The sequence below is a fragment of the Chiloscyllium plagiosum genome, unplaced genomic scaffold (genome assembly GCF_037043375.1).
Source record: "Chiloscyllium plagiosum isolate Xiang-an unplaced genomic scaffold, Cpla_swu_hap1 HiC_scaffold_31, whole genome shotgun sequence".
Lineage (NCBI taxonomy): Eukaryota > Metazoa > Chordata > Chondrichthyes > Orectolobiformes > Hemiscylliidae > Chiloscyllium > Chiloscyllium plagiosum.
The window spans coordinates 50428322-50455525 of NW_028270169.1; the positions used below are offsets into that span (position 1 = coordinate 50428322).

The 27204-nt window shown below is 43.3% G+C and overlaps 1 protein-coding gene across 2 annotated transcripts in view; it reads right to left on the reverse strand.

The window, feature by feature from the left end:
- Positions 1–6081: 6081 nt before the first annotated feature.
- Positions 6082–27204, reverse strand: part of rasl10b (RAS like family 10 member B) — a 237726-nt gene continuing 216603 nt past the window's right edge. For both annotated transcript variants that reach the window (XM_043718028.2, XM_043718027.2), the window contains exon 4: positions 6082–8770. In XM_043718028.2, coding sequence (XP_043573963.1) covers positions 8500–8770 — 271 coding nt within the window. In that variant the 3' untranslated portion in view covers positions 6082–8499. The remainder of the gene's footprint in view (positions 8771–27204) is intronic.

A 27204-nucleotide genomic window follows, 5' to 3' on the forward strand; every position in this document is an offset into this window, starting at 1 on the left:
GATGGACCCATTAACAGTATTGATCTGAATGTGCATTAAATAAAATTGCTCCCTTTTAAACCTGCAGATATTGTTTTAAATATACATAACAGTATATTGTAAGGATCAGGAATAACTTGGTGCAAAGGTTTCACAGAATTTTCATCTCCATCCAGCAGCTGATGTGAACAAGCTCCTGTGAAACTGTTGTCGATATTAGGGGTACTTTATAGTGATATCTTGGGTGATATCAAGAGTGATATTAGCAGTTATATTTGGAGTTATATTAGCTGTGATATTAAGGATGATAATAGCTGTGATATTATGGTCATCTGTTGTAGTTGGACTTCTAGAAAGCATTCAACAAGATACCTCACAAACGTTAAGTCATGTGATAAGAGCTCAGGGTTTTGGGAGGTAGTATATTAGCACAGATAGAGAATTGGCTAATGGACAGGAAACAGCACGTGAGGACAAAGGGTTCTTTTTCAGATTGGCAGCCCATGACTAGTGGCATTCTACAGAGATCAATACTGGGAGCATAGCAGTTTACAGTGTATTATAATGACTTTGAGGAAGGAGGCAAATGTAATGTAGCAAACTTTACAAATGACACAAAAGTAGGTGGAAGGCAAGTTGCAAGAGGGTGCAAACAATTGACAAAGAGGTTAAGTAAGTGGGCAAAAAGTTGGCCAGTGGAGTTGTTCATTTTGGAGTTGTTCATTTTGGAACGGAGGTCAAAAGAACACTATTATTTAAATGGAGAAAATATGCAGAAAGCTGCAACACAAAGGGACTTCGATGTACTTGCGTATGAAACACAGAAAGCTAGCATACAAGGGCAGCAGGTAACCATGAAGGCTAGTGGAATTTTGACCTTGTTTGCAGGGGGTTGGAATATAAGAGAAGGGAAGGCTTCCTACAACTGAACAAAATACTGGTGAGACTGCATCTGAAGTACTGTGAGCAGGTTTGCTCCCCTTATTTAAGGAAATGCATTGTTTCATTGGAGGCAGTTCAGAGAAAGTTCACTAGGATGATCCCTGGGATAAAGGATATGGTTTTATGAGCAAAGGCTGAACAGGTTGGGACTCTATCCACTGGAGTTCAGAAGGATAAAAAATCATCTCATTGAAGCATCCAGGATTCTTAATGGGCTTGACAGGATAAACGCTGAGAGAATGTTTCTCTTCATGGGAGAGTCTAGGACCCAAAGACATAGTTTCAGATTAAAAGGCCATCAAGGTAAATGTAGGGGTATGGGTGGGTTGCGCTTCGGCGGGGCGGTATGGACTTGTTGGGCCGAAGGGCCTGTTTCCACACTATAAGTAATCTAATCTAATCAATTTAAGACTGAGATGAGGAGGATTTCTTTTTCTCCCAAAGGGTTATGAGTCTTTGGAGCTCATTGCAATCGAGAGCTATGGGGGCAGAGATCTTGTGTATATTTAAGGCTGAGTTAAGATGGATTCGTGATCATTAGAGGAGTCAATGGTTCTGGGAAAGTGGACATGAGGAATGTCAGATCAGCCATTTTCCTATTGAAAGGCAGAGTAGGTTTGAGGAGCCAAATGGCTTACTCCAGTTCCTATTTCTTGTGGTCTTATTAAGAATGATATGGGCGTTGACATTAACAGTGCTATTAGGGGTGATTCTGCAATCTGGTGCACCCTGCGAGAGTGGCATTCTTAGATACTACAACTTGGGAAACTGTAGACATCTCTAAAACCTCTAAAAGCAGCATATTGGAGATACTGGGAATTTGCAGTAAAAATCAGAAAGTGCTGAAGAAACTCAGCAAGTCTGGCAGCATCTGTGCGGGAAGAAACAAAGCTAAGGTTTCAAGTTGAATATCGTTTGATTTTGATATTCTTTGAGGAGTTAATGTTGGCCAGGGCACAGCGAGGAGAATTCTCATGCCCTTCCTCAAATATTCCAATGGGATCTTTCATGTCAGCTGCAGAACAGGTTGAAACATATAAGATTCTTGTCATGCTACAGTCTCCCTAATTTTACTTACTGCTGTACACTCCTCTGTGTGAGGCTGTGACTTCCAGAACCATTTGCATGTGTGGAACCTAGGTGCAGCTCCGTGACCACACGACTGCTCAGCGTAGAGGGAGTGCAGTTGGAGAGAGATGGTGGCGTAGTGTTAATGCCCTTGGACATCGAGAGGCGCCAGGACATATGATTCAATCCCACCATGTCAGCTGGTCGGATTTAAATTTAATTCATGAAAAGATACGGAATTGACAATTAGTTTCTGTAATGGTGACCGTGACAACAATTGCCAATCGTTGCTCAAACCTGTCTGGGTCAATCAGGAGCTTTAGGGAAGAAATCTGCTGTCATTTCCTGGTCTGGCCTACATGACTCCAGATCAACAGCAATATGCTTGACTCTTAAGAATGGCAGAGTAAGCCACTTGGGTGAAGGAATATTAGACATAGGAGGGCGACCTGGTGGCTTGTTGGTTAGCACTGCTGCCTCACAGTGCAGGGCTCTGGGCTCAATTTCACCTTCAGGTGACTGTATGTGTGGAGTTTGCACATTCTCCCCGTGTCTGCGTGGGTTTCCTCCGGGAATAAATAAATAAATAAATATTCTATGAATAAATGCTGGCCTTACTTGTGATGCACACATCCCATGAAAGAATTCAGAAATAAAAATTTCCTCACTCAAGTGACACATTGTCGGAACGAAAATCTCTCTGCACATTGAGCCACTGCTATCTCTCAAAGTTGAACAACTTTGCTTTCTCACACATTGATGAACATCCTGTCTGATTTTCCATTGTTATGCTGGCCCAGATCCCTATTTCATTCATCAGTTCTTGGGTCTGTGTTTTTTCCAAAGTTTGTTTGAAGAAATATCCAGAACTGCAGGTGGGATTATTGTAAAGAAAGTTTATTTGACTCTGTTACAGTATTTTGTGGGTGAAGGTAATCATTCAGTGTTTAAATGGTAGATTCTTTACTGAGAGGATCAGGAGGTTGCCTGGATAATTAACAATTGCACAAAATGTTCATTAATAATCAGAATGAGCATAATTCAAACAAAAAGTTCAGTCACTGATTAAAAACTGTAGTTAGAATCATTACAGTGCAAAAGCAGGCCATTCAGCCCACACCAAGCCTCCTAGGAGCATCCCACCCAGACCCAACCTTCTCTCTGTAACCCCTAATCCACACACCCCTGGACACTATGGGCAATTTAGCAAGGCCAATCCATCTAATCTGCATAAGTTTGGACTGTGGGAGGAAACCCATGCAGACATGGGGAGAAAATGCAAACTCTACACAGACAGTCATCCAAGGGTGGAATCAAACCTAGGTCCCTGGCGCTGTGAGGGAAGCAGTGCAAACCACTGAGCCACCATGCCACCCACCAATCAGACCTCCTTGCAAAACTCCCGAGACACTGTTAAATGGCACCAGGTTCAACCTGCTCCATCTCTGTCCTTGGTTTGATATGAACTTAGTGCTGCCCAGAATCTGAGCAACAGACTGTTTAGGAGTGAAGACAATGGAGGGAAGCAGTAACAAGGTAACGTGTGTGTAACATGTATGTATTTGGTCATGCACCAAACCCTTTGCCAATGTTTTTTTCCTTCAGTTTGTCCTAAAACATCCCCAACAACCAAAAACACCTGACATTAAAATCCATGTTTTATGGTTCATGATCACTTCAGTAATAGCAACCCACCTCCCCTCCGAGCTCACATTTATGACAATAGGTATTTGAATCAATCAGTGTGGTTTGCTGATATGTTTTGGCATATTGATCAATCTCATGCATGTTAGTTAATCGCCTAATTTCCACAGATGTTTCTGTTGAAGAGGACTACACTGCAGATAGATCCCCATGTAAAACAGACCTATTTAAAAAATACATCCTTTTTTAATTCACTCATGGGATGTGGACATCACTGGCCAGGTCAGTTCCTACTTGAGAATTCTAGCTGCCTTTGTAAAGGTGGTGATGAGCTGAACCACTGCAATCCATGTGCTGTAGGTTGACCCACAAAGCCATTAGGGAGGAAATTCCAAGACTCTGTCTATTGACACTGAAGGAACAGTGATAGCTTTCCAAGTCAAGGTGCTAAGTGGCTTGGAGGGGAACTTTCATTGGACCTTGTGATGTTCCCATCTACCCTAGCCCTTCTAAAAGGAAGTGGTCATGGGTTTGGAACATTTTGTCTAAGAAGCCTTGGAAATTGTTGGCCAACCCACTTCAGTTTCTGATCAATGACAATTCTAAGGATGTGGATAGTGGAGGATACTATCCACATCCTTAGATGGTAATGCTGTTGAATGTTAAGATGATTTGATTCTCTCTTATTGGAGATGGTCATTGCCTGGTACGAATGTTACTTGCCACTTTTCAGACCAAGCCTGGATATTGCCCAGATCATGTTGCATTTGAACATAAACTGCTTCAGTATCTGAGGAGAAATAATTATAAAGATTGCGCAATCATCGATGAAGATCCCCTTTTCTGATCTTATAATGAAGGGTAAGTCATTGATGAGGCAGCTGAAGATGATTGGGCTTAGGGAACTACTCCAAGGAACTCCTCCAGAGAGATCCTGGCGCTGAGATGACTGATCTCCAATAACCACAGCCATCTTCCTATGTGCCAGGTCTGACTCCAACCAGTGGAGAGCTTTCTCCCAATACACACCGATTCCAGTTCTGCTAGAGCTTCTTTTTGTCACAGTCAGTCAAATGCAGTCTTGATCAAGCACTCTCACTCTCGTCTCACCTCTGGAATTCAGCTCTTTTGTCCATGTGTGTTTGAACCAAGGCTGTAATGAGGTCAGGAGCTGAGTGACCCTGGCAGACCCCAAACTGGATTTCAGTGAGTAGGTTATTGCTGAGCAGGTGCTGCTTAACAACTTCCGTCATCGAGTGTCGACTGATGAAGCAGTAATTGGCCAGGTTGCGTTTTGTGTACACGACATACTTGGGCAATTTTCCATATTGTTGGGTAGACGCCAATGTTGTAACTGTACTGGAACAGTTTGGCTAGGGGAACGGCAACTTCTGGAGCACATTCTATTGCCAGAATGTTGTCAGGGCTCATAACCTTTACAGCATCCAGTACCTCCAGTCGTTTCTTGATATTGCATGGAGTGAATCAAATTGCTTGAAGACTGGTATCTATGATGTCATCTGTGAGGCCAAGATGAATCATCGACTTGGCAGTGCTGGCTGAAGATTGCTTCATCCCTATCTTTTGCACTGATGCAAAGAGCTTATCCATCATTGAGGATGGGGATATTTGTGGAGCCTCCTTCTCCAATGAGTTGTTTAATTGTCCACCACCATTCATGACTGGATATGGCAGGATTGCAGCGCTTAGATCTGATCCATTGGCTATGGGATTTATTAGCTCTGTCTAGCTTTTGCTGTTTGGTCTGCAAGTAGCCCTGTTTGGTGGCTTCACCAGGCTGACACCTCATCGTCAGGAATGCCTGGTGTTGCTCCTGGCATGCCCTCCTGCACTCTACATTGAACCAAGGTTGATCACCTGGCTTGATGGTAATGATTGAGTGGGGTATATGTCAGGCCATGAGGTTACAGATTGTGCTGGAGTACAATCCTACTGCTGCTGGTAGCTCACAACGCCTCATGGATGCCTAGTTTTGAATTGCTCAACCTGTTTGAAATCTATCCCATTGAGCATGGTGATAGTTCCACATGATAGAGGATATGCTCAATGTGAAAACAGGACTGTGTGGTAATCGTTGTTACCAATACTGTCAATGCAAGATCTGTCCCTGATGGAACAGAGATAGAGACAGACAGAGACCATGGGTAGAGGGAGCTGGGAGCAGCTGGAATGGTGAGTATGGACTCCTTACCCTCTCCATGTTTCTCCTTCCCTCACCCTTGTCTCTACCTCACTTTTCCCCTCGACCTCACTTTCCCTCTACCCCTCTCTTTCTCTCTCTGTCCCTTAGATGGAGAGGAATTTGTTAAGTGTGTACAAGACAATTTTCTGATTCAGTATGTGGATGTACCTACTAGAGAAGGTGCAAAACTTGACCTACTCTTGGGAAATAAGGCAGGGCAGGTGACTGAGGTGTCAGTGGGGGCCAACGACCATAATTCTATTCGTTTTAAAATAGTGATGGAAAAGATAGACCAGATCTAAAAGTTGAAGTTCTAAATTGGAGAAAGGCCAATTTTGACGGTATTAGGCAACAATTTTCTAAAGCTGATTGGGCGCAATGTTCACAGGTAAAGGGACGGCTGGAAAATGGGAAGCCTTCAGAAATGAGATAACGAGAGTCCCGAGAAAGTATATTCCTGTCAGGGTGAAAGGAAAGGCAGGTAGGTATAGGGAATGCTGGATGACTAAAGAAATTGAGGTTTTGGTTAAGAAAAAGAAGGAAGTATATGTCAGGTATAGACAAGATAGATCGAGTGAATCCTTAGAAGAGTATAAAGGCAGTAGGAGTATACTTAAGAGAGAAATCAGGAGGGCAAAAAGGGGACATGGGATAGCTTTGGCAAATAGAGTTAAGGAGAATCCAAAGGGTTTTTACAAATACATGAAGGACAAAATGGTAACTAGGGAGAGAATAGGGCCCCTCAAAGATCAGCAAGGCGGCCTTTGTGTGGAGCCACAGAAAATGGGGGAGATACTAAATGAGTATTTTGCATTAGTATTTACTGTGGGAAAGGATATGGAAGATATAGAATGTAGGGAAATAGATGGTGACATCTTGAAAAATGTCCATATTACAGAGGAGGAAGTGCTGGATGTCTTGAAATGCATAAAAATGGATAAATCCCCAGGACCTGGTCAGGTGTACCCCAGAACTCTATGGGAAACTAGTGAAGTGATTGCTGGGCATCTTACTGAGATATTTGTATCATTGATAGTCGCAGGTGAGGTGCCAGAAGACTGGAGGTTGGCAAACGTGGTGCCACTATTTAAAAAAGGAGGTAAGGACAGCCCAGGGAAGTATAGACCAGTGAGCCTGATGTAGGTGTTGGCAAGTTGTTGGAGGGAATCCTGAGGGACAGGATGTACATGTATTTGGAAAGGCAAGGACTGATTAGGGATAGTCAACATGGCTTTGTGTGTGGGAAATCATGTCTCACAAACTTGATTGAGTTTTTATGCTGGAGCTGAGTGTCACAGCATCGAAACAGACCCTTCAGTCCAACTAATCCACACCGACCATGTTCCCAAACTACACTAGTCCCACCTGCCTGTGTCTGACCACACCCCTCCAAACCTTTCCTATTCATGTACTAATCCAAATGTCTTTTCAATGTTGTAACTGCACCTGCATCCACCACCTCCTCTGGCAATTTGAAACACTCTCTGTATAAAAAAAATCGCCCCCATGTCCTTTTTAAAACTTTCTCCTCTTGCCTTAAAAATATGACCCCTCGTTTTGAACTTCCCACCCTATGTAAAAGATCTTTGCTATTCACCCATTTTGATTTTATAAACCTCTATAAGGTCACCCCTCGACCTTGAACGGTCCAATGGAAAATGTCCCTGCCCACCCAGCATCTTCTTATAACCCAAACCCACCAATCTTGGCAACGTCTTGGAAAATGTCCTGAAGCCTTTCCGATCCTTCCTGTTGCATTGTGACCAGAACTGGATACAGTGCTCCAGAAGAGGCCTCACCAACATCCTGTGTAACCTCAACATAACATCCCAACTCCTATATTCAAGGGTCTGAGCAATGAAGGCAAACTTGCTAACTGCCTTCTTAACCACCCAGTCTACCTGTGACGCAAGCTTCAACGAATTATGTACCTGAACCCCTAGGTCTATGCTCCCCACTGAGTTGTGACAGAACTAGGTTGGAACATAGATCAGCTTCATGATAGTACCTGGGGTGGCACAGTGGCTCAGTGGTTAGCACTGCTGCCTCACAGCATCAACGGTATGATTCCAGCCTCGGGTGGCTGTCTGTGTGGTGTTTGCACATTCTCCCTGTGTCTGCGTGGGTTTCTTCCAACAATCCAAAGATGTGCAGGTCAGGTGAATTGGCTGCGCTAAATTGTCCATAGTGTCCAGAGATGTGTAGGCTAAGTGCATTAGTCAGGGGTAAATGTAGGGTAGGGGGAATGGGTCTGGGTGGGTTACTCTTTGGAGGGTTGGTATGGACTGGATGGGCCGAAGGGCCTGTTTCCACAGTGTAGGGATTCTATGACAGCACCTCAGATGATGTTCTGAAGACCTTTGGATTAATTATTGCTGAGGAAACTAATAGGAAACTATTGATAACAAATGAAAGGTGATTCTGACGAGGGAGATCAGGGGAGGGGTGAACTTTCCAACTCAGTACACAGGAGGAGCATGGTTTGAAGATCACTGTCTGGTAAAACTGTTGAGTCCCAGTGCACGCAAGCCGAAAAGTTGCGCGTCACATGCGGTTTTAAAAAGAAGGCCCAATAAATATTTAACAGGTCCAGAGCCCCCTCATCGAGACACGAGCACACTCCCAGAAGTCCGAGCGGTAGAAGGGGGGGAGGGGGAGTTGGGTCACATGACTGTACACCGGTTCCGCCGCAGGGCTCCCTGGAAACGGATAGCAGCGTGCACGTGCCTGCAGCGCACGCACCCAACAGTCTTTAAGAGTTCGTTAAACAGCATGAGGATGTGCCAGTTATATTTGGCCGAGCACTCGATGTAGCCGCACTTCCACGTCTTCTTCACGAGGTTGGAAACGTTCCGCCTGGGAATAACGCGGCCCCTCTGCAAGTCCCGCTTGTTGCCGACGATGATGATGGGGATCTCGTTGGTCCCGATCATCCTGAGAGGAGAGAGTAGACAGAGAAGGTCAAAGAAACAAGTGAGTTTTGAGAAGATTTGTAGCTCAGGTTGAGGTTTTGGATGTAGGTTTGCTCGCTGAGCAGGAAAGTTCATTTCCAGACATTTTGTTACCCTACTAGGTAACATTTTCAGTGGGCCTCAGGCGAAGCAATGCTGAAAATTCCTGCTTTGTATTTACAGGTTTCTTTGGGTTGATGATGTCATTTCCTGTGGTGATGTTATTCCCTGTGGTGAAGTCACTTCCTGTTCGTTATCTCAGGGGGTAGTAGATGGGGTCTAACTCGATGTGTTTGTTGATAGAGTTCCGATTGGAATGCCATGTTTCTAGGAATTCTTGTGCGTGTCTTTGTTTGGCTTGTCCTAGGATGGATGTGTTGTCCCAGTCGAAGAGGTATCCTTCCTTATCTGTATGTAAGGATATTAGTGAGAGAGGGTCATGTCTTTTATGGCTAGTTGGTGTACATGTATCTTGGTGGCTAGTTTTCTGCCTGTTTGTAGTGTTTGTTACAGTTATTGCACGATATTTTGTAAATGACATTAGTTTTGCTCATTGTCTGTATAGAGTCTTTCAAGTTCATTAGCTGCTGTTTTAGTGTGTTGGTGGGTTTGTGGGCTACCATGATGCCAAGGGGTCTGAGTACATTGGACGAAGACATGCACGAGAATTCCTAGAAGCATGGCATTCCAACTGGAACTCTATCAACCAACACATCAAGTTAGACCCCATCTACCACCCCTTGAGATAAGGAACAGAAAGTGACTTCACCACAGGAAATGACATCATCAACCCAAAGAAACCCAAACATATAAATACAAAGCAGGAATTTTCAGCATTGCTTTGCCTGAGGCCCACTGAAGATGTTACCTAGTAGGGTAACGAAACATCTGGAAATGAACCTTCCTGCTCAGCGAGCAAACCTACATCCAAAAGAAATAAGTGGTTGAGTACACAAGATAGTGGGCTGCGCTTCCCAAAGCGGTTTCCCCATTGCCACCCCAAATGTCCTGATCCCTCTTCATCCCACCTTGCCCTATTCAGTGAAAACTAGACCATTGGCCTGAGGAGGGGTTGTGAGGGCTGGTGGGGTGGGGAGAAGACCCCATAGGGGTGTATGGGATGGAGAGCAGCCAGGACAGTGGATGGAATGGAGAGCACCCATAGAACAGAGGAAGGGGGGGTCTCAGATGATGTTGCTTTAGAACTGGAAATGACCAAATTTTGCAACACCATTTGGGATTATAACCCCCACTTCGGCCATCCTGATGTAAAATTTACAGAACAGAAACAGTCCATTCAGCCCAGCCTCTCAATGCTGTCCTTGACCTGTTCCATGGGGTCATCGCATCCTACTTTATCCAACCCTGCTACCCCAGCTTTCCATCTTTCTTCCTCATCTGGTTTTCTACATTCCTCTTAAATGCAGCTTAATTTCAACTATTGCTGGTAATACAGAAATCCACATTGTCACTATTTGAAAAAAGATGTTCAAATTTTTTCTTCAAATTTTTATGGGATTTACAAGTGATTTTTTTTGTATTTACAACTGTCCATTTTTACTCCCCCACCAAATGGCAACAACATAAGACCACAGGGTATAAGAGCAGAAGTAGACCATTTGCCCTTTGTGGTCTGCTCCACCATTTGATCATGGCTGATACTTTTCTCAACCCCATTCTCCTGCCTTCTCCCTGTAACCTTTGATCTCTTTATTCATCAATAACTTCTGTCTCAAATGACTCCGTGACTTGTCCTCCACAGCCCCTATGGCAGTGGGTTCCACAGATTCACCACCCTTTGGCTGAAGAAATTCCTCCTCATTTCAGTTCTAAAGTGTCGTCCCTTCACCCCGAGGCTGCGCCTTCAGATCCTAGTCTCTCCTACTCGTGAAAACATCTCCACGTTCACTCTATCCAGGCCTCTCAGTATTCTGTAAGTTTCAATGAGAGAGAATCATACAGCATGGAAACAGACCCTTTAGTCCAACTAGTCCACTCTGACCATTTTCTCAAACTAAACCATCCCACTTGCTTGTGTTTGGTCCATATCTCACCAAACTTTTCCTATTCATGTAGATTAGATTAGATTCCTTACAGTATGGAAACAGGCCCTTTGGCCCAACAAGTCCACACCGACCCTTCGAAGAGTAACCCACCCAGACCCATTCCCCTCCCCTATCTTTGCCCCTGACTAATGCACCGAACACTACGGGCAATTTAGCATGGCCAATTCACCTGACCTGCACATCTTTGGACTGTGGGAGGAAACCGGAGCACCTGGAGGAAACCCACGCAGACACGGGGAGAATGTGCAAACTCCACACAGTCAGTCGCTGAGGTGGAACTCGACCCCGAGTCCCTGGCACTGTGAGGTAGCAATGCTACCTCACTTATTTAAATGTCTTTTAAATGTTGTAATTGTACGCACATTCATACTTCCTCTATCAATTCATTCCACAATTGAACTATTCCCTGTTTAAACAAAAGTTACCCCTCAATACCTTTTTAAAATGTTCTCCTTTCATCTTAAAAATAGGTCCCCTAGTTTCTAACTCACCCACCCTCAGGAAAAGAGCTTTGCTATTCACCTTATCTTTGACCCTCATGATTTTATAAACCTCTGTAAGGTCACCCCTGAGCCTCCTATGCTCCAGTGAGAAAAGTCCCAGCCTATTTAACCTATTTTTATATCTCAATCCCTCCAATTGTGACACCATCCTGGTAAATATTTTCTGAACCTTTTCCAGCTTAATAATATCCTTCCTATCACAGGACAACCAGAACTGAACACAGTACTGCAGAAGAGGCCTCACCAGTGTCCATAAGACCATAAGACATAGGAGTGGAAGTAAGGCCATTCGGCCCATCGAGTTCACTCCGCCATTCAATCATGGCTGATGGGCATTTCAACTCCACTTACCCACATTCTCCCCGTAGCCCCTAATTCCTTGTGACATCAAGAATTTATCAATCTCTGCCTTGAAGACATTTAGCGTCCCGGCCTCTACTGCACTCCGCGGCAATGAATTCCACAGGCCCACCACTCTCTGGCTGAAGAAATGTCTCCGCATTTCTGTTCTGAATTTACCCCTCTAATTCTAAGGCTGTGTCCACGGGTCCTAGTCTCCTCGCCTAACGGAAACAATTTCCTAGCATCCACCCCCTCCAAGCCATGTATTATCTTGTAAGTTTCTATTAGATCTCCCCTTAATCTTCTAAACTCCAATGAATACAATCCCAGGATCCCCAGCCGTTCCTCATATGTTAGACCTACCATTCCAGGGATCATTCGTGTGAATCTCCACTGGACACGCTCCAGTGCCAGTATGTCCTTCCTGAAGTGTGGGGACCAAAACTGGACACAGTACTCCAAATGGGGCCTAACCAGATCTGTGCAGAGTCCTAACCAGAGTCCTGTACAATCTCAACATAACGTCCCAACTCCTACACTCAAAGGTTTGAGCAATTGAAGTCAAGCGTGCTAAATGCCTTCATAAGCACCCCGTCCACCTTGAGTAAGCCCAGCATGCAGACTCATGGCACTGACATCAGAGGCTAGACTGGGTTTCTGGTGGCTTCTGCATTGTCGAGGCAGTAGCAGAGCCAATCGATCATCAAGTTCATCCGACCTTCTTTTGGTGTTTTTGGGTGAGGAAGGAGGTTCCGGGAGGTTGCTGCAGCGGAGAATATGGTGTGGATCCGGCTGTTCCTCATGGCTGCTCCGGTGGTGGTTGGGCCCGGCATTTCAATGGTTTTCCCTGAGGCTTGTACAGTGTCTTTGCAGTACGGTGGGTCTGGTCTGGTCTAGGAGTTCTTTTAGCGACTTCGGTGGTGCGCTCGTTGGCATCGATCAGGGTCTCCTCCTGACGGCTTCAGTCAGTCTGTGATCCCATGCAGCATTTTCTTCAGCATCGTGGAGGGTCCAGTCAGGGTTCCACCAGCAAGCAGTGGGGGGGTGGGGTTGAGTCCTTGAGCCCAGAGGTATGAAACGGACTAAGTGGACTTGGTCTCAAACTCTCTTCTTTTTAAATTTATTTTTCTTTAATATCGTGGAGCATCAGTTATATATTTCTTTCTTTATTAGAATCCCTACAGTGTGGAAAAGGCCCTTCGGCCCAACAAGTCCACACCGAGCCTCTGGAGAGCCATTTCCCTAATCCTATATTTGCCCCTGACTAATGTACCTAACCTACACATCCCTGGACACTATGGACAATTTAGCACCGCCAATTTACCTAACCTGCAAATCTTTGGAGGAAACCGGAGCACCCGGAGGAAACCCACGCAGACACGGGGAGAATGTGTAAATATATTTAATATATTACCATGATTTCGTATGTTTGAAGGTCTGTAATGCTGGACTTTTATTTCCTTGTTTTTCTAACGTTTTTTCCTCAGAATTTGTACCAAGAATCTGTACCTTGGTATCTTTATACCTGAAGTGGTGCTGTAAGTGGTGATTGTAAACTTTTCACTGTGTTCATGTGAATACGTACAACAACAAAGCTAATTCAATTCAATTCAATACCTGTGACGCAAATTTCAAAGAATAATTTACCTGAACCACTGGTCTCTGTGTTCTACAGCACTATCCAGGGCCCTATCATTAACAGTAAAAGTCCTGCTCTTGATATGATATCCCCTCACCCTCCTAATCTCCATTGAATACAAACGCAGAGTCCTCAACCGCTCCTCATATGACGAGCCCTTCATTCCCGGATCATTCTTGTAAGCCTTCTCTGGACCCCCTCCAATGCCAGCACATCCTTCTTTCAATATGGGGCTAAAAACTTCTGGTAATATTCCAAATGCAGTCTGACCAGAGCCTTGTACAGCCACAGCAGTACATCTCTGCTCTTGCATTCTGCCCTCTTGAAATGAATGATAACATTGCATGTGCCTTCCAAACTACCAACTGAAACCTGCATGCTAAACATAAGAGAATCCTGAACTAGGACTCCAAAGTTCTTTTGTGTTTCAGACGTCTGAAGCCTTTCCCTATTTAGAAAATAGTGAATGCCTCTACTCTTGCTATGAAAGTGCCTAACACACACTTCCTTTATCCCATCTGCTACTTCTTTGACCTAACCCCTGTCTAAGTCCTCTGCCACCTCACCACCTCCTCAACACTACCTATCCCTCTACCTCTGTTTGGGTCACCTGCAAACTTAGTAATGATGCCCTCAGTTCCTTCTTCCAGACTGTTGATGTGTAATGTGAATAGTTGTGGTTCCAACGTGGCCCCTGTGGAACTCTACTAGTTACTGGCTACCATTTCAAAAAAGACCCCTTCATCCCTTCTTTCTGCCTTCTGCCAGTCAACCAAACTTCTATCCATACCTGTACCTTCCCCAATACCATGGGCTCTTATCTTATTTACAGCTTCCTGTGTTACACCTTTTCAAAGGCCTTCCAGAAATCCAAACAGATCATGTCCATTGGCTCTCCTTTGTCTACCTTGCTTGTTACCTCATTATCTTGTCAAGTTCACTTGACAAGAAAACGCTAAACATACTCAGCAGCTCTGCCAGCATCTATGGAGAGAGATTAAGAATTAACATCTCACAATTGTGACTATTCATCAGAAAGTTCTCAAAGTCTCCCACAACACCAATGTTCCCAAACCTGCTAAGAATTTACAGCATTTGCTATTCTCATTTCAGATTTCCGACATCCGCAACACTTTGCTCTTATAATAATATATTTTCATTTACCATGTCAAACTCCTTCATAAACTTATCAGGTCACCTCTTAGACTTTGCTGAAAGTTCTGACATGATTCTTACAAATCTATTTTGCACCTTCTGTAGTGTTTCCATTTAATTGGGGATCAGAGCTGTGATGGTTCCCTAAGATTTAAGATTAAGGTTTAACACTTAAAGTTTTGAAATTCTGCTTATCTAGAACCTGAACGTTTTGCTTACACTTGTGATGGCTCTGCCAATCTATTATCGCTACCCTTGAGCTGTTCAGGGAGAGGTGGGCACCGCAGAGAGTGGAGTGTTTTATTTTCCCCTCCAACTCTATTTTGATTTAATACCTGCCCTCTCCTTCACTGTTTGACCATGCAACTTGCCGTCTAAGAAGGGCACTGCTTGTCACTGGCCACTTGGGTGTTTCCTTTCTTCCTAATGATGGAAACTGAATAAAGATTTGTGCACCTTGTGTCTTTCACTGTGTCTCACACCTACATACACCATGGGTACTCAAAAGAAAAAAAAAATTATTGCTACTTCCAGTGACTCTACCGACCCAAGTTATTATGGTTAATGATTTGAGAATCTACAATTCTTTGTCCTTTAACTCTCAATATGAGCTTTGGGAAATGCTGAGCTCACTCAGAAGTTAGTCATTTATAAATGAAATGTGATGGGGTATATTTTACAAGGAAAAATGGAGATGTGGCAATATTAATGAGATAGTTGGCAATTTTAAAGCAGTGTGGAAATGATAGTTTCACTTCTTTCATGTGTAAATCACAAAACCTTTATTTTAAAAAGTTGCATTCTCGGGTTAGCTGTCAACAATGGTGATAGCTAGACAATATGTTGAAGGTGTTGGTCCCCTGTGTTCTCTGTCTATGCCATGATGTTTAGGTTGATTCTAATCTAAAAAAATTAAAGTGTCATGTATTAACGCAGCCTTAGAGGGAGATTGTGGAGATCTACTGCAGTGATTTCAGGGATTAGATTAGATTACATTACAGTATGGAAACAGGCCCTTTGGCCCAACAAGTCCACACCGCCCCGCCGAAGCACAACCCACCCATACCCCTACATTTACCCCTACATTTACCCCTTACTTAACACTACGGGCAATTTAGCATGGCCAATTCACCTGACCCGCACATCTTTGGACTGTGGGAGGAAACCGGAGCAAACCCATGCAGACACGGGGAGAACGTGCAAACTCCACACAGTCAGTCGCCTGAGGCGGGAATTGAACCTGGGTCTTCGGTGCTGTGAGGCAGCAGTGCTAACCACCGTGCCACCGTGCCGCCAGAGGAACTTCAATCTTGTTCAGAGACTGGGGTTAGAGCGGCGAAGGTTATTGGGATATTTAACGGATGTTCTCAAGATGACACAACATCTGTTTCCACTGGAAGAAGCATCATTAAGCAGAGGAGAAGATTTAAAACAATTAATAAAAAAAAACTTGGGAGGACACGAGGAATAAAATGGTGGATATGATCCAGAATGTCTGCCTGAGAAAACTTTGGAACTTTCAAAAGGAGTTGGGAGCATATTTAAAGAACATTTTTATAGGGCTATAGAGAAACAGACAGCATTTAGGGGCCACTAATTGAAAGCTCCTCCAATGAGCCAATAAGGCATGATGGGTTGCATGGTCCCCTTTTATGCTATAGGATGAAATAGAAGTCAGAAGTTCTCTGCTTATTTCAGAAAGGGAAGCCAAAAGTGGTGGTCCAATTTCCTTTGGCACTTCTGGGTTTTTCTTTTAGATTAGATTCCCAACAGGATGGAAACAGGCCCTTCGGCCCAACATCGACCGTCCAAAGAGTAACCCACCCAGACTCATTTCTTTCCTCTATATTTACCCCAAACTGATGCACATATAACAGTATGGCCAATTTACCTGATCTGCACATCTTTGGAGGTTTGAGGGGTACAGGAAGTGGTCGTGGTTAGAGTGCCTGCTCTGTTTTGTACCAGAACACCATGGTGTGCAGAAACGGTGAAAGATCGGGGGGGCAAGCTCATCTGACTCAGCTCCCCCTCCCCCAGATTCTGAGCACTTGCTGCCAAGCAGCAGCTGACAATCAACAGCCACCCACAAAACAAAGTTTGCATCGAAACCTATTCTGGCATCAGATGAAAGGAAAATTTTCACTTGGAGCAAACATCAGGAGGCAGCAGTAAATGCTTTATTAAATATACTCATTTGAAAGATAGAATGTGAATATCCTGTTTCATTTTGGCTCCAGTTTGATTATAAACAGGTTTTTTTTGGCATTGCAATGTTACTTCCTTCATGACGGTGAACTTTTCAATCTTCATGTCATGAAGGTTTTGATTAAGTCACGAAAATCATTTTTGCTTAAGCTAAGAACAAGGCATTTAGCTAATGACGAGCATCATTTGAACACAGCCTCCTGAGCTAGCTCTGGCAGTCAATTAGATTCCAGCCAATCCGTATCTGTCTCAATTTCATTTACATGTCATTGCTCCCCAAACCTCGAGCTCTTATGAAAGTACTCAGCCTTGAAAGTTCCATAGAGATTTGTGGGAAAGGGAGGTCCAGATTTCACAGCATTGTGGAACGGAAGGATGCTATTTGGCCCATTGTGCCCACACCAATGTGAAATTTCTTTCTTAATGTGAAAAAGTCCCTGTTGAATCTTAAGAGTCTGTCCCCATTTTCTTCAATCTCCAACTGGACAAAATATCTTCTCTAGTCTCCTCCTATTGGATCCATTCACCATTTCTTTAAACATCTCAATCCAACCACCTTACAATCTTCCACATCTAGAGACCACAAGGCTAATTTATGCAACCTGTCCTGATAATTTCACTCTGGTATTTTTCTGGTGACTCTGCTCCCCATTTTCTCTAAGAATTCTCCATCCTGAGGTGCTGGTGCTCAGAAGTGAAGCGTTAACTACCTCCCTTTACAATTCAGCTCCCTCACAATTAAGGCCAATATTACTTCCCCACTGGTTGCTTTTTACTCCTGACTGGTAGCTTTCAAATGTCAAGTGGCATATATATAATACGAATTTGAAAAGTGTGGTGCTGGAAAAGCACAGCAGATCAGGCAGCTTCTGAGGGGCAGGAGAGTCGACGTTTCGGGCATAAGCCCTTCATCAGGCATTGACGTTCCTGATGAAGGACTTATGCCCAAAACATTGACTCTGCTGCTCCTCGGACGCTGCCTGACCTGCTGCGCTTTTCCAGCACCACATTTTTCGACTCTGATCTCCAGCATCTACAGTCCTCACTTTCTCCTACATGTGTAGAAATACAAAGTATATTCATTAATCAGTTGTGCTGGGACCAAATCATGAGATTCAGTTCCAGAATGATAAATATCTGAGAAAGAATCACCACAGAATAGAAAAGAAAGTTTTAAGTCAGTGATGGTAAGTAAAGTAGACAGTAGCAACCTGAGTACAGATTGACTGATGGTAAACCGAGTAATGGGTATTTTCCAGGGAGGAGGAAGGTTTGGAGTGAAATTCCTCAGGGGTTGGTATTGGGATCCTTGCCTTTCCTGATCTATATTATCTATGTTGGTGTGCAGGAGGCAGGTACAACGTTTGCAGGTCACACAGAACTTGGAGAAATTATAAACATTCGGCCCATTGGGTTTATGCCTATCAAAAACTGCCACCTAATTATTCTAATCCCATTTTCTAGCAGTGTAGACCCCAAAAGGATATAGACAAGGTGGTGGAGTGGGTCCTGCTCCTCGGATGCTGCCTGACCTGCTGTGCTTTTCCAGCACCACTCTAATCTTGAGGTAGCAGGTGAGGTTTAATTCAGAAAAGTGTGAGGTGACACACTTTTGGTTGGGAGAAAAAGTAACATAAGATGGGGGCTACAATTCTAAAAGGGGGTGCACGAGCAGAGGGAAGTGCAGGGATGTGAGCATAGACCGGACAGGTAGAGAGAGCAGTAGGTAAAGCATACAGTGTCCACAGCATCATTATTAGCAGCTTAGACAACAAGAACAAGTTGTACAGGACGCTTGTAAGACCTCAGCTGGAGTATAGTGTATAGTTGAGGGCAGCACATTATAGGGAAGATGTGCTTGCATTGGAGAGAGTGCAGAATGGTTCCAGGAATAAGAAACCTTAGTTATGAGGATCAGATGAAGAAGGTGGGGCTGTTCTCCTTTGAGAACAAGGCTAACAGGAGCTTTTCAAAATCATGAGTGATTGTGTAGATGGGGAGAAACTGTTCCCGTTTGTAAAAGGATCACGAACCGATCCCAGTGACCACATGGAGAGTACAGAACAGGCAGGTCCTCAGATCGAACCTACGGCATTGGGAGCTGACCCACTTTCGTCGAGGGACAGGGTTCATGGGGCTGCGAGTTCAGCCAGGGCCTGTGAAGGGATTCTGCTGGATGGCATCCTGCTCGAAGACCAGTGGGAGTCCCAGACCCTAATAATATCCATTGACGCACTCACAAAACAGGAAGGAGAGTGATTTGAGCAGGCAATACAATTGTGTCTTTTTCTTTCCTCACAGCATTGAAGCAGAAAAGAGGAAGTGATGAACAAAACAGCAAATATGAAATGAGAAACAGAAAAGCTATTCTCTGATTTGAGTGGGCATTATTGTAATTAGTAATTAGCACAAACATCAATTTCCACTTTTTCTAGTCTAGAAGCCAACCCCAGCTCATGATATTTTTTAATCTAGCTGTTATGGGATGTGATTACATACCTCTGGATCAGGTGGAATTAAAACCTGGGCCTCCTGGGTCAGCAGTAGGGACATTACCACTGCATCACAAGAGTGCACTGACTGGCTGACTAGGTATTATATATGAAATTGACTAATGCAAAAGTCATTTTCTTGAGAGTGAGAATAGTCTGGAATCCAATCAAATGATTCCGTTAATTTAAATATAGAATAATCGATCCCTCTAAAGAGGTAAAGACTCAAATCTAATTGAACTGCTCTGATTGTGTACTTCCCTTAACAATTAAAGACCTTTCTCAATGTGTCCCACTGCAAGGAATCCGACGTCAGCAGGATAAGAAATTACTGCTGCCTCAAATACTCACTCATCTGTTAGGGATTTAATCAACCACCCAATTAATTTCATGGAAATCAAAAGGTAGCGATGAAAAGCAAAATAGCTTTAACAGGGAAAATGTCGAGCATCAAAAACCAGTAACCAAATCCCTCTAGTTCACGAATATATAATCATAGGAAAACTGGCCAATTACTAATTTATTAAGACTGTTTTTATCCACCATTTACCTTAGACAATTCTATATGACAAATATTTAATTATGGGTACATAATAAAAGAAGATCTTGAATGGATGCTTGTGTGCATGGGTCTGAAAGGGTTAATACCCAAGGTGCACCATGAGAACTACCCTCTACACTGATGTCACATGGGCAGAAAAACTTAGGTTCTCGTCTGGTCTTCCTCAAAATCTCTAATAGTCTCTATCCTATCGACGTAATCTGTCACTAACTGCTAACATCCAACAAACTATATCTTGTTGAATTTAGAAAATGAGAGCAGGAATAGGCCATTCGGCCCTTTGAGGCTGCTCTGTCATTCTACATGACCATTGTTGATCCTTTGTCGCTGCCGTTCTCTTGCATTCTCCCCAAACCCCTTGATGCTTTTAAGATCTAGAAATATCTGTCTTGTTTTTATACATATATTCAGTGGCTTGGTCTCCACAGCCTTGTGTAGTAAAGAAATCCATAGGATCACCATTCTTTGAGATAGAAAATGTTTTCCTTATTGCAGTTATAAATGACCTGCCCCATTTCCTGACTCTGTTCACTGATTCTAAACACTCTTCCATGTATCCAGCCTGTCCAACTCTGTTAAAATTTATACATCTCAATCAGATTCTCCGTCTTCCTTCTAAGCTCTTGTGAATATAGGCTCATTTGAATCAATCTCTCTTCACAAAACACTCTTGACATCCCTGATATTAGCTGAGTAAAGCTCTGCTGCACTCTGTCTATGATAAGTATATCCTTTCTTAGGCAGGGAGACCAAAATTGTATACAGTACTCCAGGTGTGGCCTCACCAACGCCCTGTTTAACTGCAGCAAGACATCTCTCCTTCTGAACTCACATCCTCTTTCAATAAAAGCCACCTTAATTAGTTGCTGCCCCTGCCTGTCTACTTTTATTGATTTGTGTACAAGAACACCCAGATTCCCTTGTACTCCCATTTAAATACTATGTTTTTTCACACTGAAGTGTGTAAATTTGTAGTTTAAACACTTTGTGCGGCATCTGCTATGGTTTGTCCAATCACACAATTTCTCAAAATCACTTTGAAGCCTCCTTGCTTTCTCCTCACAACTTACTATTCTGCACAGTTTTGTATTATTAGCAAACTTGGAAATGTTGACTTGTTATTGCTTACCACTTGGAAAAAGAGCCATTTATTCCCACTGTTTCATGTCTGTCAATTAATTCTGAATCCACCCCAATATATTAACCCCTAACCTGTGCAGTTTAATTTTTCCCATCAGCCACTTTTGTGAGACATTTATCCAAAGCCTTCTGAAAATGCAAACGTACCACATACAACTGGTTCTCCCTCAACTATGCTGCTATTGCATACTCAGAATTCTAGTAGATTCATTAAGCATGATTTATATCTCACAAATCCATGCTGGCTTTGTCCAATCCCATTAATGGGTGGCACGATGGCTTAGTGGTTAGCACTGCTGACTCTCAGTGCGAGGGACCCCAGGTTTGACTCCGCCCTCGGGCGACTGTCGGTGTGGAGTTTGTATATTCTCCCTATGTCTATGTGGGTTTCTGCCAGGTGCTCAGCTTTCCTCCCACAGTCCAAAGATGTGCAGGATAGGTGGATTGGCCATGCTAGGGGAATGCAAGGTTATAGAAATAGGATAGGCAGGTGGGTCTGGGTGTGATACTCCTCGCAGTTGAGTATGGACTTGATGGGCAAAATGCTTTCAACTGTAGCAATCCTATGATTCTTTCCAACTGCTCTGTTATCATGTCTTTTATGATAGTCTTCTGTGAAGTCTTCTGTCTTTAGTTCACACACTATGTGTTCAATTATTCTGCCATTTCTTTGTTCTCCATGATAATTTTCATTGCTTCTGACTGTAAAATACATACTAATTAGTCTTTGCTAATATTTTTTCTCTTGACACATTTTTTGAAGCTCTTACAGTCTGTTTTTATGTTCACTGCAATCTCATAACAAGTTTTATGCAATAACATAACCTCCATTTAACTATCGTAGCCTCTTCTAGTTAGACTAGAAAATGGTTTTCCTCTACCACACTAGATTAAGTAGGCCTGTTGTTTTCTACACTTAAAGGATGATGGCAGCAACATTGATCATAAACAGTAAGCAGCTCAGACAGTGTAGTGAGCTGGTATGCCTATGCAACAAATATTATTAAATATACCTTCATAACAGGTTTATTAAGTCTTCAAAGCTCCCAGTTAAATCTGTTATTTAATCTGAAAGCTTGGTTTTGACCTTGGGCTTTCACCTTAGTCCAACATGTCTCCAGATCCTGGAGGGCCCCTGTACATTGCACAAGTTACAGTTTCGATCCTGTGGAATCATAAGTTCTAGACTGCATTCAGCAGAGAAACAGACAACTCGAATGTCGGTGTTTTATTTTAAGGCAACAAAATAAAAGTCCTGAACCAGCAAGGACGTTTAGAATTAAGTATTCAGTGTCATTGAGAGTGCTTGACATCTGCTGATAGGATTGGATGGAAATGTGCAAGGCATATGATGCTGAATTAGTCACAGTGGCCAGAGGCAGTCAGCTAGACCTGGACTACAATGATTAATGTTTCCCCTTCTTTGGAAGTGGAAAATCTGTTACATCATGATTCCATGGTGGGAACCAAAAGTCAAAGATATCTTTGATAATAATGGAACTGTAGCTGAGAAAACAAAGCATCTTGAGAAACGTGGGAAGAATAAACAAACAAACAGAAGAACTGACATCTTGAGCAAGCACCGAAAATCATTGTAAATTGAGCATAAAATATTTTTATAAGCATTTAGGAATTAAAGTTACCAGACCATAGGGCTGCTCTTTTATGAGAGCTGGATGACCAGTGGTGGTTTAACCTGGAGGTCACCACACCTCAGGTAAAGGGAGAATACTTCATGGTAACTTCACTCTGTTGACATCATGCTACATTACAAGCTGGCTGTCTAGCCAACTTAACTAACTAGCTAAAAGCTGTTACTAGGTAGGTTTTTAAAACCCAAAGGCACCTAATGTCTCCTTGTCTCAAGGCATCAAATCTCATTTCTCCAAACGTTGCATGGCCTTGTGTAATCAATAAGAGAACAACACACAGTTCCACACTTAACTGTTGGGAAAAAAAGCAGTTATTTTCCTTTGCAACAGAACAGTGTCCAAACATTCATCTTCTCAGCTTTATTCCAAATGAAATATAAATAGTGCTTGCATGTCTCCACCTTTGAAGGAGATGAAATGATGTTTTTTTAATGTGTTACATCACAAGATAAACATGTCATAATCAATAAAACCCAAAGTTATATAGATTCATCCTCACCTGTTGTTTTGCAGAATTTATACAATTTCTCATTTATTTTATTTTCAAATTTACAACCTATTCTAGGAGCATTTCACTCTTGATAATGCGACTGCAATTTCATTAACTTTGCCCAAGATGAAAAGGATTCTTGCATTGTAAGATTGAATTAACAAGCTAAATCTTGCTGTTAACGATGTAAATCTCTCTATAAGGCTGTGCCCCAGGGCAGGTCTGAAGACCTCCTCGTGGGTCTGCTCCTGGGCCTGGCCAAACTGGCCATAAACAGGTCCAGGCAGGGGGCCGTGGAGGGGGTCATTAGGGCTGACTCCCTTCGGTTACGTTAGGGCCCGGGTGTCCTTGGAGAAGGAGCACGCGGTGTCGACCAACACCCTGGAGTTGTTCAGGGAGAGGTGGGTGCCGCAGGGAGTGGAGTGCATCATTTCCCCCTCCAACTCTATTTTGATTTAGTCCCTACCCTCCCCTTCACTGTTTGATTGCACAGCACTGCCCTTTGATGTGAGGGGCACTGCTTGTCACTGGCCACCCGGGTGTTTCCTTTCTTCCTGGTGGTGGAAACCGAATAAAGATTCGTACACCTTGTGTCTCTCACTGTGTCTCACACCTGCACACATTCAACATAGGTGTTGGGGGGAAAAAAATAAGCACTACCACAGTTAGGCGGTAGTGTGGGTGTTAAAAAGAAAGAAAAAATAGATAAACAGGAGTGTCAAAGGTCCTGTTCCCTCTGAGAGCTGGCTCTGAGGGAGCTGTAATCAGTGTGCGAAGGAGTCTCCTCTTGATTACTTCAGGAGAAGGCGGAACTGGCTGGCCCACAGGCAGTAAGAGAAAAGAAGAAAAAAAAAAGAAAAAAAAAATAAGGCTGTGCCCATGGGTCCTAGTCTCCCCACCTAATGGAAACAACTTCCAGCGTTCACCCTTTCTAAGCCATGCATTATCTTGTAAATTTATATTAGATCTCCCCTTAACCTTCTAAACTCCAATGAATAAAATGCCAGGATCCTCAGCCGTTCATCGTATGTTAGGCTTACCATTCCAGGGATCATCCAGATCATGCACTAGTGCCAGTATATCCTTCCTGAGGTGTGGGACCCAAACTTGGACACAGTATTCTAAATGGGGCCGAACAAGAGCTTTATAAAGTCTCAGTAGCACATCGCTGCTTTTGTATTCCGAAATGACAACATTACATTTGCTTTCTTAATCACTGACTCAACCAGCAAGTTGACCTTTAGAGAATCCTGTACTAGCACTCCTAGAACCCTTTGTATTTGGGCTTTATGAACTTTCTCACTGTTTAGAAAATAGTCCATGCCTGTATTTTTTTTTTCCAAACTGCGGGACTTCGCATTTGCTCACATTGAATTTCATCAGCCATTTCCTGGACCACTCTCCTAAACTGTCTAAATCTTTCAGGATTCGCAGTAAGGTTAAAATCAACTAGGCAAAAGCGAGGACTGCAGATGCTGGAAACCAGAGTTTCTGCAGCCTCCCCACCTCCTCAGTATGACCTGCCTGTCCACCTAACTGGGGGCATTCTGGTAAACTTCACCAGAATGCCTCCAGTCCCTTCATCCAGATCATTAATATATAAAGTGAACAGCTGCCCCAACACTGAAACCAGCAGGACACCACTTGTCGCCTGCTGCCATCCTGAAAAATAACCTTTAATCCCAACTCGTAACCTTCTGTTCGGCAGCCAATCCTCAATCCATGTCAGTAGCTCACCTCAAACACCATGGGCCCTCACCTTACTCAGCAGCCTCCTGTGAGGCCCCTTATCAAAGGCCTTTTGGAAGTCTAGATAAATAACATCCACTGGGTTTCCTTGGTCTAACCTACTTGTTACCTCTTCAAAGAATTCTAACAGGTTTGACAGGCACAACCTCCCCTTACTAGATCCATGCTGACTTGTTCTAATCTGACTCTACACTTCCAAGAATTTAGAAATCTCATCCTTAACAATGGATTCTAAATTTTACCAACCACCAAGGTCAGGCTAATTAGCCTGTAATTTTTGATCTTTTATCTTGATCCTTTCTTGAACAAGGGGGTTGCAATTGTGATTTTCCAATCATCTGGGACTTTCCCTGACTCCAGTGACTTTTGAAAGCTCTCAACCAACGCCTTCACTATTTCCTCAGCCATCTCCCTCAGAACTCCAGGATGTAGCCCATTGGGGCCAAGAGATTTATCAATTTTTTTGACTTTTAGCTTTTCTAGCACTTTCTCTTTTGTAGTGGCTACCATACTTAACTCTGCCCTCTGACTCTCCTTAATTGTTGGGATATTACTCATGTCTTCCACTGTGAAGACTGATACAAAGTACTTATTAAGTTCTGCAGCTATTTCCTTATCTCCCATCACTAGCCTTCCAGCATCAATTTGGAGCAGCTCAATGTCTACTTTTGCCTCTGATTTGTTTCTTATGTATTGAAATAACCTTCCTATCATTTCTAATATTACTGGCCAGCCTACCTTCATATTTGATTCTGGATTAGTGGTGCTGGAAGAGCACAGCAGTTCAGGCAGCATCCAAGGAGCTGGTCCTCGGATGCTGCCTGAACTGCTGTGCTCTTCCAGCAGCACTAATCCAGAATCTGGTTTCCAGCATCTGCAGTCATTCTTTTTACCTACCTTCATATTTGATCCTCTCCTTCCTTATTTCTCTCTTTGTTATCCTCTGTTTGTTGTTGTAGCCTTCTCAATCTTCTGATTTCCCAGTGCTCTTGGCCACCTCGTAGACTCTCTCTTTTTCTTTGATACATTTCCTGACTTCTTTTGTCAGTTATGGCTGTCTAATCAACACACACCCTTCCCCCTGGGATAATCTTTCATTTCTTTGGGATGAACCTCTGTACTGTGTCCTCAATTAAACCCAGAAACTCCTGCCATTGTTGCTCTACTGTCTTCCCCGCTAGGCTCTGCTTCCAATCAATGTTCATCAGTTCCTCTCTCATGCCCCTGTAATTTCCTTTATTTAACTGTAACACCGTTACATCTGATGTTGCCGTCTCTCTTTCAAACTGCAGGCTGAACTCTACCATATTATGATCACTGCCTCCTAAGTGTTCCCTTACTTTCAGAATTTTTATAAAGTCTGACTCATTACATAGCCATCCCATATTCCCAATTCCTTCGTTTACTACAAACCGACTGACTCCCACAGCTACCTAGATTACACCTCCTCCCACCCTGCCCCCTGTAAAAACGACATCCCATATTCCCAATTCCTTCGCCTCCGCCGCATCTATTTCCAGGAGGACCAATTCCACTTGCCCTGAACCTCATTACATAGCACTAAGTCCAGAATAGCCTGCTCCCTTGTGGGTTCCAGCACAAGCTGTTGCAAAACATTGTCCTGTAAGCATTCCGTGAATTCCCTATCTTTGGATCTACCGGCAATATTATTCAGCCAGTTCACCTGCATATTGAAGTCCCCCATGATCACCGTGACCTTGCCTTTCTGACATGTCCTATCTATTTCCTGCGTCCCTGGTCCTGACCACTGCTGAGAGGTCTGCACATAACTCCCATTATGGTTTTTTTGCCTTTGTCATTTAGTGCCATAGATTTAATTTCATTCTTAACTAACAAGGCAACTCTGCCCACCTCCCTGTCTTTTCAATTAGCTGTAAATCCTTGGATGTTCATCTGCCAGTACTGAACCCCATGTAAACACAGATTGCGCCATGATTTTCCATCTTGCAATAACATGAATGCACCCACAAGGCACTGGAAACAATTTACTATTTTAAAGGTTTAGGTTCTCATTCCTGAAACCATTCTTGTAAATCACTTTGCAACTGTCTCCAATGCATCTACATCTTTCCTATAACTTTGCCCACAAATGTATACTATATTCCACTTGAGTTCTAACAAGTACTTTGCATGTCCAACATCACTTCTTATGCTCTATGCCTCTGATGCTCTGTGCCCCTGATAATAAAGCCAATAAACGTTATGCTTTATTAACTGCTCTCTCCATCTGTCTTGCCACCTACAATGATCAGTGCACGTATGCACCCAGCATCCTCTGCTCCTGTAGCCCCTTTCAAACTGTGCCCCCTATTTCATACTGCCTTTCAATAAATGGGTAGATTCTATCTTGCTAGTGATGGTCATTGGCTTGTTTCTGTTTGTTTCTTATGAAATACTA